Source organism: Oncorhynchus mykiss, chromosome 20 (genome assembly GCF_013265735.2).
Source record: "Oncorhynchus mykiss isolate Arlee chromosome 20, USDA_OmykA_1.1, whole genome shotgun sequence".
NCBI lineage: Eukaryota > Metazoa > Chordata > Actinopteri > Salmoniformes > Salmonidae > Oncorhynchus > Oncorhynchus mykiss.
The window spans coordinates 22,435,502-22,450,827 of NC_048584.1; the positions used below are offsets into that span (position 1 = coordinate 22,435,502).

Below are 15,326 nucleotides of genomic sequence, written 5' to 3' on the forward strand. Positions count from 1 at the left end.
TCTAGCATGGGCTGCTTATATGACTAGGATTGTGCCTTTGGCTACTGGACAATGAAAGTTTCTATAAAATAATTGCCTCCATGGATAGGCTAGGCTACTTTGAAGCAAGGTAAGACATGCCTCATAATGTGTAGTTAAATGTTCCGGTTTCAAACAATTAAGTATATGTTTTCAAAATACATACTGCCTCCTGCTCATTGTGAAGTGGTGTGTGACGAGCTGATGAAGGCTGCCTTCCATTGCCTATGCATTTGCTGTTTGAGATGCTGCAGAAGCAGCTCTCACGCTGTCTGACAGATTTGCACTCAAAGGCTCTGTATCTGTATGCTGTACGTGTGCGATAAATAAGATGCATAGTGAATATACTGTACACACACTAACGGTTTTGACTTAAGGTTATTCTTTATAGGGGTGCCAGGTAGGTTGTGCCTACCAGAGAAAACATTGGTTTCTCCTTTTGGTTTGGGAGGGAATGAGTCCCATCTGGTCCGTCAAGTCTTGTTGTTCAGGCGGCGATCGACGTCACCGGCTTTCTAGCCATCGCCGCTCCATTTTTCATATATCCATTTGTTTTGTCTTGTTCCATACACACCTGGTTTTCATTCCCTATCACACTGAATGTATTTATTCCACTGTTCCCCTCCGTGTCTTTGTGTGAAATTGTTTTGATGTTGTGGGTATTGTTACGCGCCAGACTTTTGTTTATGTTCTGTGTTTTGGGCATGTTATATGTACTTATGTGCTTTCGTTTGGACCGGAATAAAAAGTGCGCCTGTTAACTACACTCTGCTCTCCTGCACCTGACTTTGCCTCCAGTACACACCCGTAACACATACACTTTTCATAAACCCTTAAAACATTGAAAATAACTTCAAAACAACTATTCTTTTGCGTGGGTTGTATTACCAACATAAATGATCACACACATATAATAATATGAGTTCTGGATCCTCCAGAAAGGTTCTGTACCACTAAATGTGAATGAATGCAAATTAACCTATAGTCCGATAAGCATAACCAGTCAAATGTATTTACATTAATTAAAGCATTCTTTTGCAATGGGATATTTTCTTCTCCAGAGAATTGGCTGGTGCCAGTTTTATTTATCGGCTTCTCAAAAATAAAATATAGACAAAATGCCTGCTATTACCGGCTAATGTAAACCCTGCTCCACAAGGATAGTACAACAAGAAAATTCTACCTGGTGGGGACATTTCCCACGTCCCCACGAGGACAAAGGCTATTTTAAGATTAGGGTTTAGGTTTAGGGCTACATTTGAGGTTAGGGTTAAAATTACAGTTAGGGTATTTTATTAAGGTCCCCAATAAGCCGGGGCCAAGGCAGCTACTACTCTTCCTGGAGTCCAAACAGGAAACTAAACACAACAAATAAAATATAATATACATAACACTACATAAATGAAAAATACAATGCAAAATATATATATATATATAAATGCCTGCCTCTTCACAGTCCCTGTTGTGCCGTAAGGTGTTCTTTATCCGTTTTTGAAATCTTATTTTATTTTTGCCTAGAATTTCATTTAAGGTGCTCCAGAGTTGAACTATCATTCATCTTTGTTTGGGGTTAGGGTTACGGTTAGGGTTAGTGTTAGGGAAAATAGGATTTTCAATGGAAATCAATTTTAGGTCCCCACAAAGATAGAAAAACAAGTGTGTGTGTGTGTGTGTTATTGACCGTCTGCTTTGCTGGAGAGGGGTACTGAAAGCAACGTGTCTGATCTATACCTCTATCTGGGCCTTACAACTGTAGTAAAGTGAATGAAGCATCATGTGACCTGGGAAGAGGAAGTGGATTGACTTCCACTACATCACATGTGACCCATGTGACCGATAACTAACCTAGACAGCCAGCTACACTAACAACCAGGAAATACAGTTTATAAAGGCTAATACAACATAAGCCTGTGGATTTGACTACCAGGGGAAATGACTCACTCAAACACAAATATACAGTGTGCAGATATGGATGTCATTGTTCATTCATGTCTGGTGTGATATTGTAGGTCTAGGGCAGGTCTAGCTGATCAATGAACAAACCAATAGGCTCCATATGTCATTTTGAGGTCAAATGAACCACTCTTTACAATGCTGGCATTCACAGTCGCTGGCTAACTATCATCTGGGTACAGTGACGTAGTCAAGAAAGGATTGGACCGCAGAGCATGTTAAGAGTAGTTGAAAGATTATTTCCTGGCACTATGCATACTCTGAGGTTGTGAGGGAGGGGATGGAGGGATGGGGGAGGGAGAGGGATGGATGGAGGAATAGTTTCTGGTAAGTATATGCATGTGATTTTGTTTCTCGTGTAAATATAAATAGCGTTCGCATTAATGCGCACGTGCACATACGTACACACACACACACACACACTTCACTGAGTCAGTGGCTTCACCACCTCCCATTCAGAAAGTCTCCCAGCTCATACACCCAGAGACCGACACTATGGCCTCTGTCGAGGCTCTACCAAAACATAGCCAGATAGTTAGCTCTGTGTCTGCAGCCTAACTAGCCCCTGCTGCTCTGAAAGAGTCCATTTTGGGGAACCCGGAGCCTGGCTTCCTGTTGGAATGTGTTGCGGTGGCACTGTTTGTATGGGCAGAGAGTGTGTGGAGAGGGAAACCGCTGAGGGGAGAGCCGACGAGACACAACAAAAAGGCAAATCTAAACATGGCCGAGCACAGACCGGCTGCTTAGGACCGGAGTCAGGAGGGACAGGGGCAGTGTTAATTTTGGCAGCTATTTTAGATTTTGTTTAAATCTAACAATACATTTTTAGTTTTAGTCACATTTTTGTCATTTCATCCTTCTTTAGTTTTAGTTATATAGAGCTTCTAATGTGATCAAAGCAAAAATAGCCTACATGAAAGTAAAAGAGAGTAAACATTGTTTCTAGTTGAGGTTAGTTACAAGTGCCCAGGCATCGCATCAGTTCAAAAGACTGCCTGAGAGCTGTGCAGGGAAAGCCGGGCAGATCAGCTCAATCATACCCCGCAACTGAAAGATGTAAATCCTGCCCATGAGGAGACTGCATTAAATATTCTGCATGCCTGCTTAGGACATGAGGAGACTGCATTAAATATTCTGCATGCCTGCTTAGGACATGAGGAGACTGCATTAAATATTCTGCATGCCTGCTTAGGACATGAGGAGACTGCATTAAATATTCTGCATGCCTGCTTAGGACATGAGGAGACTGCATTAAATATTCTGCATGCCTGCTTAGGACATGAGGAGACTGCATTAAATATTCTGCATGCCTGCTTAGGACATGAGGAGACTGCATTAAATATTCTGCATTAAATATTCTGCATGCCTGCTTAGGACATGAGGAGACTGCATTAAATATTCTGCATGCCTGCTTAGGACATGAGGAGATTGCATTAAATATTCTGCATGCCTGCTTAGGACATGAGGAGACTGCATTAAATATTCTGCATGCCTGCTTAGGACATGAGGAGACTGCATTAAATATTCTGCATGCCTGCTTAGGACATGAGGAGACTGCAATTAATATTCTTCATGCCTGCTTAGGACATGAGGAGACTGCATGCCTGCTTAGGACATGAGGAGACTGCATGCCTGCTTAGGACATGAGGAGACTGCATGCCTGCTTAGGACATGAGGAGACTGCATGCCTGCTTAGGACTCTGGACAAAACAGATGGAAAGAAGCTTCACGTCAAATGAAATGTCCATTAGACTCACGTGGAATTCTCGTCTCATCACATTTTCATCAACTAAAATAGTCATTTGTAATAGTTAGTGTTTTTTTCCAGGGCATCGCGTCTCGTTATCGTCATAGTTTAAGTCAGAAAAAATAGGTTATTGACGAGTATTGTTTGTCCGAGTTATTGTTGATGAAATGAACACTGGGCCAGGAGGAAGAGACAGCCAAGGTGAGGCAAGGGGAGCAGGAAGGGCAGGGGGACTATCCAGACAAGAGTATGGCAAGTACGAGTAAGATTCTCCTTGCCACTGATCTGGAAGTCTGTAGTTCTCCTAATGGTTAAGGTTAGGATTTAGGGAGGGAAAGCTGATCCTACTTAGGCCCGTTACTCATGCAAGCTCCTCACTGAGTGGTTGGCTCCTAACTCCACCATGGCTAGGCTAACTCTCACTTTAATGACAGACACAATGCTTGTCCCTAGGCCCTTTATATCAATATGAACAGGCTCAGAGAAGAGAAAGTCCACATTAAAGAGTCTGCTTTCACGGCCTTTAGTCTTTGTGTTGTCAATTAGAGGATCCTTCATTAGTATTCTACCCATAGCCACATGACTCGTTTGAAGCCTGTCATGCTCTCTAAAAAAACATTGTGTACAAAACACATCCCACATTACCATCCCTTTCCCTCTCTGACACACACACCTCAAATACGTGTCTGTGCAAAGATGAACGTTTGTTTATGTTGTGCCAGGGAACGGGCAGGGCTTTGCAGCACTCCCCTGGCTTTCTTTATTCTTTGCTAGGCTAAATCTACCATGTTTCACAACCTAATGCAGGAAGAAAGAGGGGAGCTGCATTCCGCTACTGGAGATGGTTGATATTAAATTGGTCATCTGTGGCTGAAAAGACTCATGGGTAGAATGTGTTGATTCTAGGGTAAATCCTAATACAATTTAGACTTGATAAGGAGAATATTTTATAGCATAGTCTGGAACAGTTATCATCTCATCATACTGAGGATGATGAACATTTTATGGGAATTCATGAGCATAGACTAAAGAAACGTATGGCGCTGAGCTTTTCCCTGCATCCATCAGGTTTGTCAATCACAATAAAATGTGCCAGTCGGAGGAAATACTGAAGCAAAGTGGATTAAGTCTCTATAGCCAAGCTACGCTGATAAGCTCCAGGGAGTTGGCATTGGCAATGGCTGCAGCCTGCCATGAAGTAGACTAACACACACAGGGATTTTTTTCTGCCATTGAAATACTTGGGCGGGCGTTTTTTTTTTCCAAACAGTGAAATTCATTTTTGGGATGGAAAAAAGCTTTCAGTGTAAACTTCAATTACTAAAACCAGATTTTAAAAGTATGTAGAAAAGATAATGTACAATTGTAAATTCCAAAAACAATGAATTTAGCAGTATATCTAGAACACAGCAATTAGCCATGGAAAATGCATAGAATTGAAGAAAATTTGCTTTAAAACGACAACATTTTCTCTCAATGGCATAATGTGTGGAATTGCAGGAAATTTGCATTAGAACTGAAAAAATTTCTCTCGGCTCCATGGAGAAATATGTACAATTGCAGGAAATTGGCTTAAAAATTAAAAAATGTCTCTACACTGCCAAGATGGGGGCCTATAAAATTATCTCTTACATTCAGCTGCGCAGGTGGGCCGATCGCCATGCCCAACACCTAAGCCCCTTTTTGATCCATGCTTCGTAAACAGCAGGTGTAGACTAACAGTGAAATGCTTACATAATGGTCATTTTCCAACGATGCAGAGTTAAAACTAAAGATATATGTATACAGAAATAGTGACACGAGGATCTAATACACAGTGAATAATGAATAACAACGAGTAAAAATAACATATAAAGGGAGTATCAGTACCAAGTTGATGTGCAGGGGTATGATGTAATTGAGGTAGCTATGTACATATAGGTAGGGGTAAAGTAGGCAACACGATAGATAATCGAAAGAAGCAGCAGCCTGTGAGGGTGAGTGTGTGTGTGAGTGTGTGGGGTCAGTATGCATGTGTGTGCATGTTATGTGTGTGTGGGCTAGTGCTGTGCGATGAACCAAAATGTCATTTTTTTGTGAGCTCAACGTACTGTTTCTCTAGAGAGAAATCAAATAATTCACAATAGAAAGTCAAGAACTATGTGGGACGCTGGGCTGAAAGGAGATGTCATTTTTACTGAGCAAATATTCAAAAAAGTTTTGCGCAGAAACGTGGTACCACAATGACCAAAATCCATTGCGCCTGTTCTTTCCGGCTCGGACAAAAATGGATACACTTTTATGCCAGCTGCATTAGGTTAGATAAACACAGATCGCATAGACTACATGATAGGGGAATGTACACAACACAACAAGGAGAGAGGGAATAGAGACAGTTTGTGAAAGTATGCCTTGTCTACTTTGAAGAACTAGGTTAGCCTAAGACTACAGTATGGGGAGCACAGAGATAATGCTGTTTGGCTGGCTGGCTGCTACTGCCTGAGCAGAGATGAGGACTTTAAGAAATTAAAAATATTGAAGTAATTCAATAAAATATAGTTATTTCCTATTTTTCTATTGACGTCTAACCAATGTGGACTTGACAGAGACAATGGAATATTTTCAATGTTTTGACAATTGAATGTTCACTATTTTTGGCTTTGGAATTTTCATAAAAAACAGGGATGTCGATATTTTTGGCCGATACCGATATCCAATATTTTCCTTGACAAAAAAACTGATACCGATAACCGATATTTAAAATTCTTGAGTCCTTTCAAGCATTCTAGTACAGTTATATAGTTGAAACACACACACATACATACACACACACACACTGACCCAAAAATTATTTTGTTGGCATTACCAGTAAAACATAATCAAAACATATTTATTTCACTTACTTGCTGTGCTGTTTCGTTTGCGCAGTGATTTTTGATCAGTTGCTTCATTCTCAACCAGTTTTTCATCATACATGTCAAGCAGTTAGGTTTCAGCTCTGTCTGTCCATTACCTCTTCTGTCGTGGGTTCTCTTCCTCGGTGCACACAGTCACAGTGTCTGTTTCCATCTTGTCCAGCTGTGTCTAACATTTCACGTAAACCCTGTTTCTTGTCTGCATCGAAGTAGCGGTCCTTGTACCTAGCATTGAGCATGATGGCGACACCGTAAAAAGGCTCGGAGAGAATGCCACCGAATCGCTTGTTCACAGCCTCTAGCAGAGTACTTTTGTAAGTTTTAACCCCATGGTCTGTGTTGGCAGTTTTGTTGAGCAGGTGTTTCAATGCCATGACAGAGGGTATGACGTCTGCTGCAGACGCAGTTGATGAGCTTATTTCTGGAGTCAGTTGATCGAATGGAGCTAGGAGTGTTCATGTTTCCAAGTTTCAAACATGTTCTCAAATGCCATTGAAATGGCAGCAGCTGTATGAGAACCAGCACATTCTTGAGCAATACGGCTTTCCTCAGTACGAAATCCTTGTTGAACCACTATGCTGTCAGTCTCCACATGCTCGTGGGGCTGACATCGCTGGTCCAAATGTCAGTCGTGAAGCTAATAGCAGTGAAGCCCATAGCAAGTAGCTCATGGATGTGGTTTCAACAATATTGTGTAACTCCGGTAGGGCAACATCTGAAAAATAGCGCCTACTTGGTAGTGTGTACCGGGGCTCGGGGTGCTCAACCAGTCGGTGAAAGCCAACATCCTCCACAATAGAGAACGGTTGATTGTCAAGGGCAATGAATTCCATTTTCTTGGCATTAATGGATTTCGCCTTTGAGTTGTCTTGCTGAAATGTTCTTACTCTTTCAAATGACTGTTCAACTTGAACTTGTTTAGTTGTTGGAAGTGTTTGCTTAGTTTTTTTCTGCTTTTGTTCTAAGTAGTCTCTGAACGTCTGGGGGTGATGCACTTTCAAATGAGTAATCAGGTTTGTGGTATTGAAATATTTCACTTTCTCCCCTCCTCTGGAAATAATAGCAGCGCAAACGTTGCATATGGCCTTCCTGTTATCTTCCTTTGAAACGTCATAATAGATCCACACAGCAGACATTGTGGGCTAGGTTAGGAATGCTGTGTTGCACGTGTAGCGCTGTATTTTTCGTGGCGTCATTGCATCCTCTACCAACGTTATACAGGTATGCACGTCAGCGTTAAACTAGACATCGGGCTAATGCCGATGTTGACATTTTTAGCTAATATCGTCCGATTCCGATATGCTTACCGATATATCGTGCATCCCTAATAAAACATCTCTAAAATCCTTTAAAGTCATTATTTCATAATGCATTTAATGTTCCACAAAAAAAATTGAAACCAAAATTGAAAACTATTCTTATTTTTTTCTTAAATAATCTAACCAAAACCAAACCAACCTCAAAAAGCACGAATCACTCAGCACTAGTGTATGTAGTGTGTGTGTGTGTTGGGGTGTCAGTGTAAGTATGTGTGAGTGTGTGGGTAGAGTCCAGCATGTAGAGTCAGTGCAAGAGAGTTAATGCAAAAAAAGGGTCAATGCCGGTAGTCCGGGTAGCCATTTGATTGGCTATATAGCAGTCTTGTTTAGAGGTCTTACACAGGACAACACAGAGACAGAGAGCAAGCTGTTTTGTATTGAAATTGAAAAGTTATTTATTCTGTCTCTATGGACAGAGCGATATGAAATACCCTCCACTGATATGATTCAGGCTACTGTACACAAAGACGTGTGTACAACCCAGGTTCACCCATATCCGAGCCAATGTTGACTTACTAAATTAAAGTAATTTCAGGTGACACACATATAGGCTAAATAAAGGTTGGAGGGTAGACATATAGTTTCTGCACAGCTAATAGATGTTATCAGCTCTTGATTTTAAATCACTCCTACTGGATTTTATTTTCAATCACAAAAGCTGCAGGTAAAACACTATATTCTCCAGCTCGAACAATGTTGTATGAATACACTGTACTGTGAGCAACATGCACCCACATTAAACGTATCTGAAACCAATCATTGCATTCACAGACCAGCATTAACACTAAAATGTCCACTAGTATGGTGAGGCCACCTGACATGAGAGAATCTGGACAGACACATGAATGGGTTTCTGCTCAGCTCCAAACTGATCAACATTTCCCCAAATCCTTTATTTAGCCTATATGTGTGTTCCAGAATGCAGCTGTTGCTAGATGCTGCCATGCCATGCAGCTCAACACAAAGGCTTATGTGCCACTGAGTAGGCAATCCAGGGCGTGCAAAACCATAACAAGTGTTCTATAATATTCAGGCACTGTTGACAGACTGACTGCCAATTTTATGCTTGATATTTTCTTTACACTATTCCCAAAACATCACAGCTGCACTACTTTATGTATGTAATACCGTTATAACAACTCAAAATGATGTAATAAAATAGGCAGACAAATGGAATACAACATCAGCCTTCGTTTAACGGGAAATATACATTTTCCCCAGAAACACAAGGACATGGTGTTTGGGGCACACAGAATGTGGATTCCGTTCACGTGTATGCACCACTGTGCAGTACACATATATCACGGACATCTTCTTCGAATCCACCTTCAACATCACTCTTTCCATTCCAAAATCATCAACATTCTAATCGAACGCAGGCTGTGCTGGCTGAACCAAACGTGGCTGCTGCTGCTAAACGCGTGTGTTTATTTATGGGAACCCCGACTCCACAACATGGCCGACATGTGCTTTGTTATTGTTACTACATCATCATCATTATGGGGTCTTTACGCATCGTTTTCTAAGTAATTAATGAACTAAGAGAAGGCGTATCGGTACTATTGACACAGTTAGTAATACTATTGTAATAACACCATTACATTAAAAAAAGATTAGGGTGAAGAGTTGACTGCATTCTAATAGAGAGCCCATACTCACCATCTGATGATGGTGACCGTATGGAATATTCGTTTCTTGAAAAAAGGCACTGAGGGCAGTCTAAAACATACAAAAATAAAATATAATTTGATCAATTATATTTAGCCTTTACTACATAGAAAATGTATTTAAAAAATAAATATATACAAATACAAATTGTGTAGAGAATTGTGTAATATAGGTAATACTGTGTTTACAAAGCATTCAGCACATAAGCAATGGAGCTGAATCAAATTTGATGTGAAAAATATATTCCACTGTTCAGACTAAACAATCACCTGCAGACAATACAAACGAACATGTATCTTCATTGCATAATAGCATTTTCTAGCCTCACCTAGCCGCTGCATGGGAACAGGATTAGCTATAGCTAGTACATTTAATCTCTAGAGTAAATTCTAACGGGTAAACTTTTCCCAGTCGAGCCTTACTTCATGGATATGTATAACATACATAAATACAACAGAACAATTATATATAACACAAATAAATAGACGCTAGAAGTTGAGTTTAAAAGTGTTGATACTGATCTCTATTTTCTAATGTTCTTATGCAACATCAAATGTCAGCCATGATAATAACGAACATCGCAGCACAGTCAAAACTAAAAGTACTGTCTGTCACAATGGCTGACAGACATAAACATTAGCTAGCCATCTCGCTACTGATCGTAAACCCCTTACCTCAAATTGCCAATGTGCCGCTTGCAAAAGCTGCTTCGCCTGATCTGCCGCACAACCTGCTGTCAAGACGAACTGGTTTATCATTACTTGGTGTTTGAGTTCCTCCATTTTGCGACGATGCTTTATTCCTACTCAGGGCTCGTAGTGTTGTGTCTGGACTTTGTTTTCGTGGTTTTAGTCCTCTCTTTTCTGTCTCAGTCATCCACCATTACAACCGGTTGAGCAAACACAAATATTTACTGTAAGAGTGCTGATCAGTAGCGTAAGTAGCGCCCCCTTGAGTGACACCAGCCGGTAGCCAATCAAGACAGAGCGGTGCAAATGGGATATGTATGCCACAAAACTCCTGCCACAACACGAGCGCCGCTGATGAAATGATTCCATTCTCTCGAATCACAAGACAAGATGGTCAGTACAGTGCAAAAACAATATGGAAAAGATTGGAATTTAGACAGTTCACGTGTTCATGAAAATATAATATAGAATAATTATATTAAGTAATATCAAATATGAGAGGATTACCATGTTCCCCAAAATAAGGATGTCTTATTTTTATTTGTTTTGGACCACAAGTCCCGTGAGCCAACGCTTTGTTTGTACATTTCTAGCACATACAGTGGTCCTAGGGGACTGAATTTTGTGAATGACGGCCACCCCTGTCCAATTCCCATACGCGCTGTGTTGCTATCTGGCCAAATATGGTAAACAAATCTACCACCACCAATTACATTTCACGGAGTTACATTATCGACAGTCTCGCGGCGGGTGTATTTAAAGTACATTCAGACGCGTCATGTCTGCGCAGTGAGGTCAATAATGCAGCCAAAACCACACAGCGCAAGCTATATTACCAATATACATTCACTAAATAACTTATGGCATGTTTATAAACAATGTGTTTAATATCCTGCTGTCATTTGAAATTAATCTCTCGGTGTTTTGTGCTATGAATAATTTGTGTTTACAATATGTTTCCACTGGCCTACTGTTTTTTTCTCTCTGTCATTCACCATGCAACTCATAAGAATACCTCATAAGAATACCCAATAACAACAGTCCCTGTTGCCTGTACTTAAAATGGCATTGATGGGGATGCAGGGTGAAAGGAAAATAGCACTGTAGCCACAGGGTGTAGACTGTGTGTATATAGAACCCTCAATACAATCAATAAACTGCCAAGGATTGTGGGAAACTGTAAACATCCTGTTATTGGCCGTGTGCTTATGGGTGTGTGTGTGTTTTTGTGAGCACGATTTAGGCTTTGGAAATAGAGACACCTGCTGGTGAAATGGTCCTTTTGAGCAGTGCATAGGTCAGAGATCAAAATAAAATAGATTTCCTATTACTGTATAGCCATCCTTAGAGCACAGCCAAACCCCCAAATTATAGTTTTGGACTCTATGAATATGGAAAATGTTGCCTCTTTTAGTACTGTAATTCCCTTTTTGTTTGATCTGCTTACCTTTATGAAGACCCTTTGATGACATCATAATTAGACCAAACACCCTGGCATGATTTCAGTTTCCTGAAAGAAAGTGGGCTAGACGTCATGCAGGACTAGGTGCATAATGATAGATTATAAGACATCCCCGATTACAATAGACCCCTGTCTGTACACTGTACACATACTGTATGCCATAGGCCTCTCTTGAGAAACATTGCTGCTGCCTCTCACAGCAATAAGAACAGCTGGTCAAACATTTACCCTGTTTCACCAGGGCCCTTTGTGAATGAACTGAAACTAACCTGGAAGCATTTTGAAACCATGTGATGCCTCCTTCCTTCCGTGACAGACAGCAGCATGTGACAGCTGGATTGGCTTATCTCAGTTTTTAAATGCAGTGATGCGACCCACTCCTCCTTTGACCCAGCATTCAGAGCTCTACTTTGCCCCAGATCTGTACAGGCAGCTAGGCCTACTGATTGTGAACCCCCTCTGCTATCCAGTCATATACAGTCCTGGATGGTGCATGGACCAAAGGCTCCTTAGTACATGAATGTCCACTATTAATAGTGTAATGATTAAGAGACTCTAGTATTATCCCACCACTGCCACCAATGTAACAAATGAGGGGGTACAGCCAGCTCGGGGTTCCAACCATCCTGTTCTGTGTCATAAGGTCCAGATTTCTTGAGAGAGGCATTAGTATAGGATTCTAAGGCCAACATACAAAGATTCAGAGAAACTACATCAGAGGCTAAATTAGGTGAAAGTGCAAAGATTGTGTATGATGTGTAACCAGTCCAGGGATTATGAAAGGGAAACTGCCATAGAGTGTACACATGGTCCAGGGTTGAGCAACAGGGTTACAGCACAGGTCACTGTAAAGCCGTCAAATGCATGAGGGAGAGTTGGGTCAGGTCAGGTTATGATCCGTAATCTGTTTGAACCTCTAGAAAATGCCTGATCTATCGCTGGCTCTGGTCTGGGGCCATCTGTTTGAAGGTACTGAAACCACCATAGGGAGCATCTCAATAGTCTAGTGGGGTTTCCTCTGCTCATGCCCTATACTTAATTTGCATTGATCTACATGCACGTACAGTGCATTTGGAAAGTATTCAAACCTATTCCGTTTTTCCACATTTTGTTACGTTACAGCCTTATTCTAAAATTGATTAAATAAAACATTTTCCTCATCAATCTACACACAATACCCCATAATGACAAAGCAAAAACATATTTTTTAAACGTTTGCCAATTTATTAAAAATAAAAACAGACATACATTTAGAAACACAGTCTTCCTAGAGCTGGCCGCCCGGCCAACCTGAGGAATTGGTGAAGGGCCTCGGTCAGGGAGGTCACCGAGTACCCGATGATCACTCTGACAGAGTTCCAGAGTTCCTATGTGGAAATGGGAGAACCTTCCAGAAGGACAACCATCTCTGCAGTACTCCACCAATCAGGCCTTTATGGTAGAGTGGACCGACAGAAGCCATTCCTCAGTAAAAGGCACATGACAACCCGCTTGGAGTTTGCCAAAAGATGGAACTCTTTGGCTTGAACGCCAAGCATCACGTCTAGAGGAAACCTGGTACAATCCCTACACTGAATCATGGTGGTGGCAGCATCATGCTGTGGGGATGTTTTTCAGCACCAGGGACTGGGAGACTAGTCAGGACCGGGGGAAAGATGAACGGAGTAAAGTGCCGAGTGATCCTTGATGAGAACCTGCTCCAGAGCGCTCAGGACCCCAGACTGGGGCGAAGGTTTACCTTCCAACAGGACAACGACCCTAATCACACTGCCAAGACAATGCAGGAGTGGCTTTGAGACAAGTCTCTGAATGTCCCTGAGTGGCCCAGCCAGACCCCAGACTTGAACCCATTCGAACATCTCTGGAGAGACCTGAAAATAGCTGTGCAGTGACACTCCCCATCCAACCTGATGACAGAGCTTTAGAGGATTTGCAGAGCTTTAGAGGATTTGCAGAGAAGAATGGGGGAAACTCCCCAAATACAGGTGTGCCAAGCTTGTAGCGTCATACCCAATTAGACTTGAGGCTGTAATCACTGCCAAAGGTGCTACAACAAAGTACTGAGTGAAGGGTCTGAATACTTATGTAAATGTGATATTTCAGATATATATTTTTTTATACATTTGAAAAATTTTCTAAAAACCAGTTTGGGGTATTACGTGTAGATTGATGAGGGGGGGAAAAAACATTTAATCCATTTTAAAATAAGGCTGTAACATAACCAGTGGTGTAAAGTATTTCAGTGTAAATACTTTAAAATATTACATAAGTAGTTTTGGGGGGTATCTGTACTTTCCTTTGCTATTTATATTTTTGACTACTTTTACTTTTACTTCACTACATTCCTGAAGAAAATAATGTACTTTTTACTCCATACATTTTCCCTGACTCCCAAAAGTACCAGTTACATTTTGAATGCTTAGCAGGACAAGTAAATGGTCACGTACATCCCTGGCCATCTCTGCTTCCTCTGATCTGATGGACTCACTAAACACAAATGCTTTGTTTGTAAATTATGCCTGAGTGTTAGAATATGGACCTGGCTATCCATACATTAAAAAACAACAAGAAAATGGTGCCGTCTGGTTTGCTTAATATAAGGAATTTGAAATGATTTATACCTAAGTATATTTTAGCAATTACATTTACTTTTTCCACCACTGAACATTCGGAATACGGAATACTTTCCGAATGCACTGTACAAACCAGGAATTTTCTTTCACCTGTGCAGTTCTTTCATATCAATACAGATTGATTCAGCTCTCTGGGTAGAGGTGCATTATCTTAATTTGATCACCCTGTTGCAGGAGAACTGTCCTGCAATGCAGGACATATAATTACTTGAAGTTTATTTGAGGTTTTAAAAAGCTCCTGCAGTTTGTATTTTCCACTTTGAAATTTTAGACTTACCCTTACGAAATATGTATCAAGCCCTACAAAAATGTACCTTAATTATAATCCACATAATAATTCACATTTCCTGTCTCTGCAAGATTATTTTCCTGCTGTAGCAATCTGGCTCAAATTAAAATAATCTGTAGGTACTGGAAGTGAGTCTCAGCTGCAGTACACTTTATTTCCACAGAGTGGCAGTGCATCTCTATGAGTGGAGCTGAGGTAGTTTTCAATAGGCAATAGATGGAAACAAGGTTTTTTCCTCTGTTTTTTTTTGTAAACTTATCAGTATCACTACATTCATAACAACCTCAGCACTACAAAACTTATATTCCATCAAATAAACCACCATTTTGTTTTTTACCATTATTCGGCACTCTCGCTGACCTCGTTTGGTGAGCGGAAAAAATGAAACAACGCCACATGCTGTAGAAGACAGATGTTGGGCCCAGTTATCCCTCTTGCTTCGTGTCTTCCTGTCTGGTGTGACAAATAAATGATTTACTATAGCTCTCACCTTGGGCCAATCAGTGTAATCTTGTAAATGCCGGATCTCTATGGCAAGACGCATCATTTACCCAAGTTTGGTCAAAATCGGGCCAGTGCTGTCTGAGATATCGTGTGTGACTAATGTACGAACTGACAGACAGAGACTGATCCCTCGCCGATTTCATTGTGGGG

General features: G+C 41.0%; 1 protein-coding gene across 2 annotated transcripts in view; it reads right to left on the reverse strand.

Annotated features, from left to right (window-relative positions):
• The window catches only part of ubald1a (UBA-like domain containing 1a), a 31,422-nt gene extending 20,888 nt beyond the window's left edge, over positions 1-10,534 (reverse strand). The window contains exons 1-2 of one of the 2 annotated variants that reach the window (XM_036955993.1): positions 10,274-10,529; positions 9,591-9,650 (exon numbers count right to left, since the gene is read on the reverse strand). In XM_036955993.1, coding sequence (XP_036811888.1) covers positions 9,591-9,650; positions 10,274-10,381 — 168 coding nt within the window. In that variant the 5' untranslated portion in view covers positions 10,382-10,529. Of the gene's footprint in view, positions 1-9,590; positions 9,651-10,273 lie in introns of both variants that reach the window. The other variant, XM_036955994.1, reaches the window with a different exon arrangement.
• Positions 10,535-15,326: the final 4,792 nt, after the last annotated feature.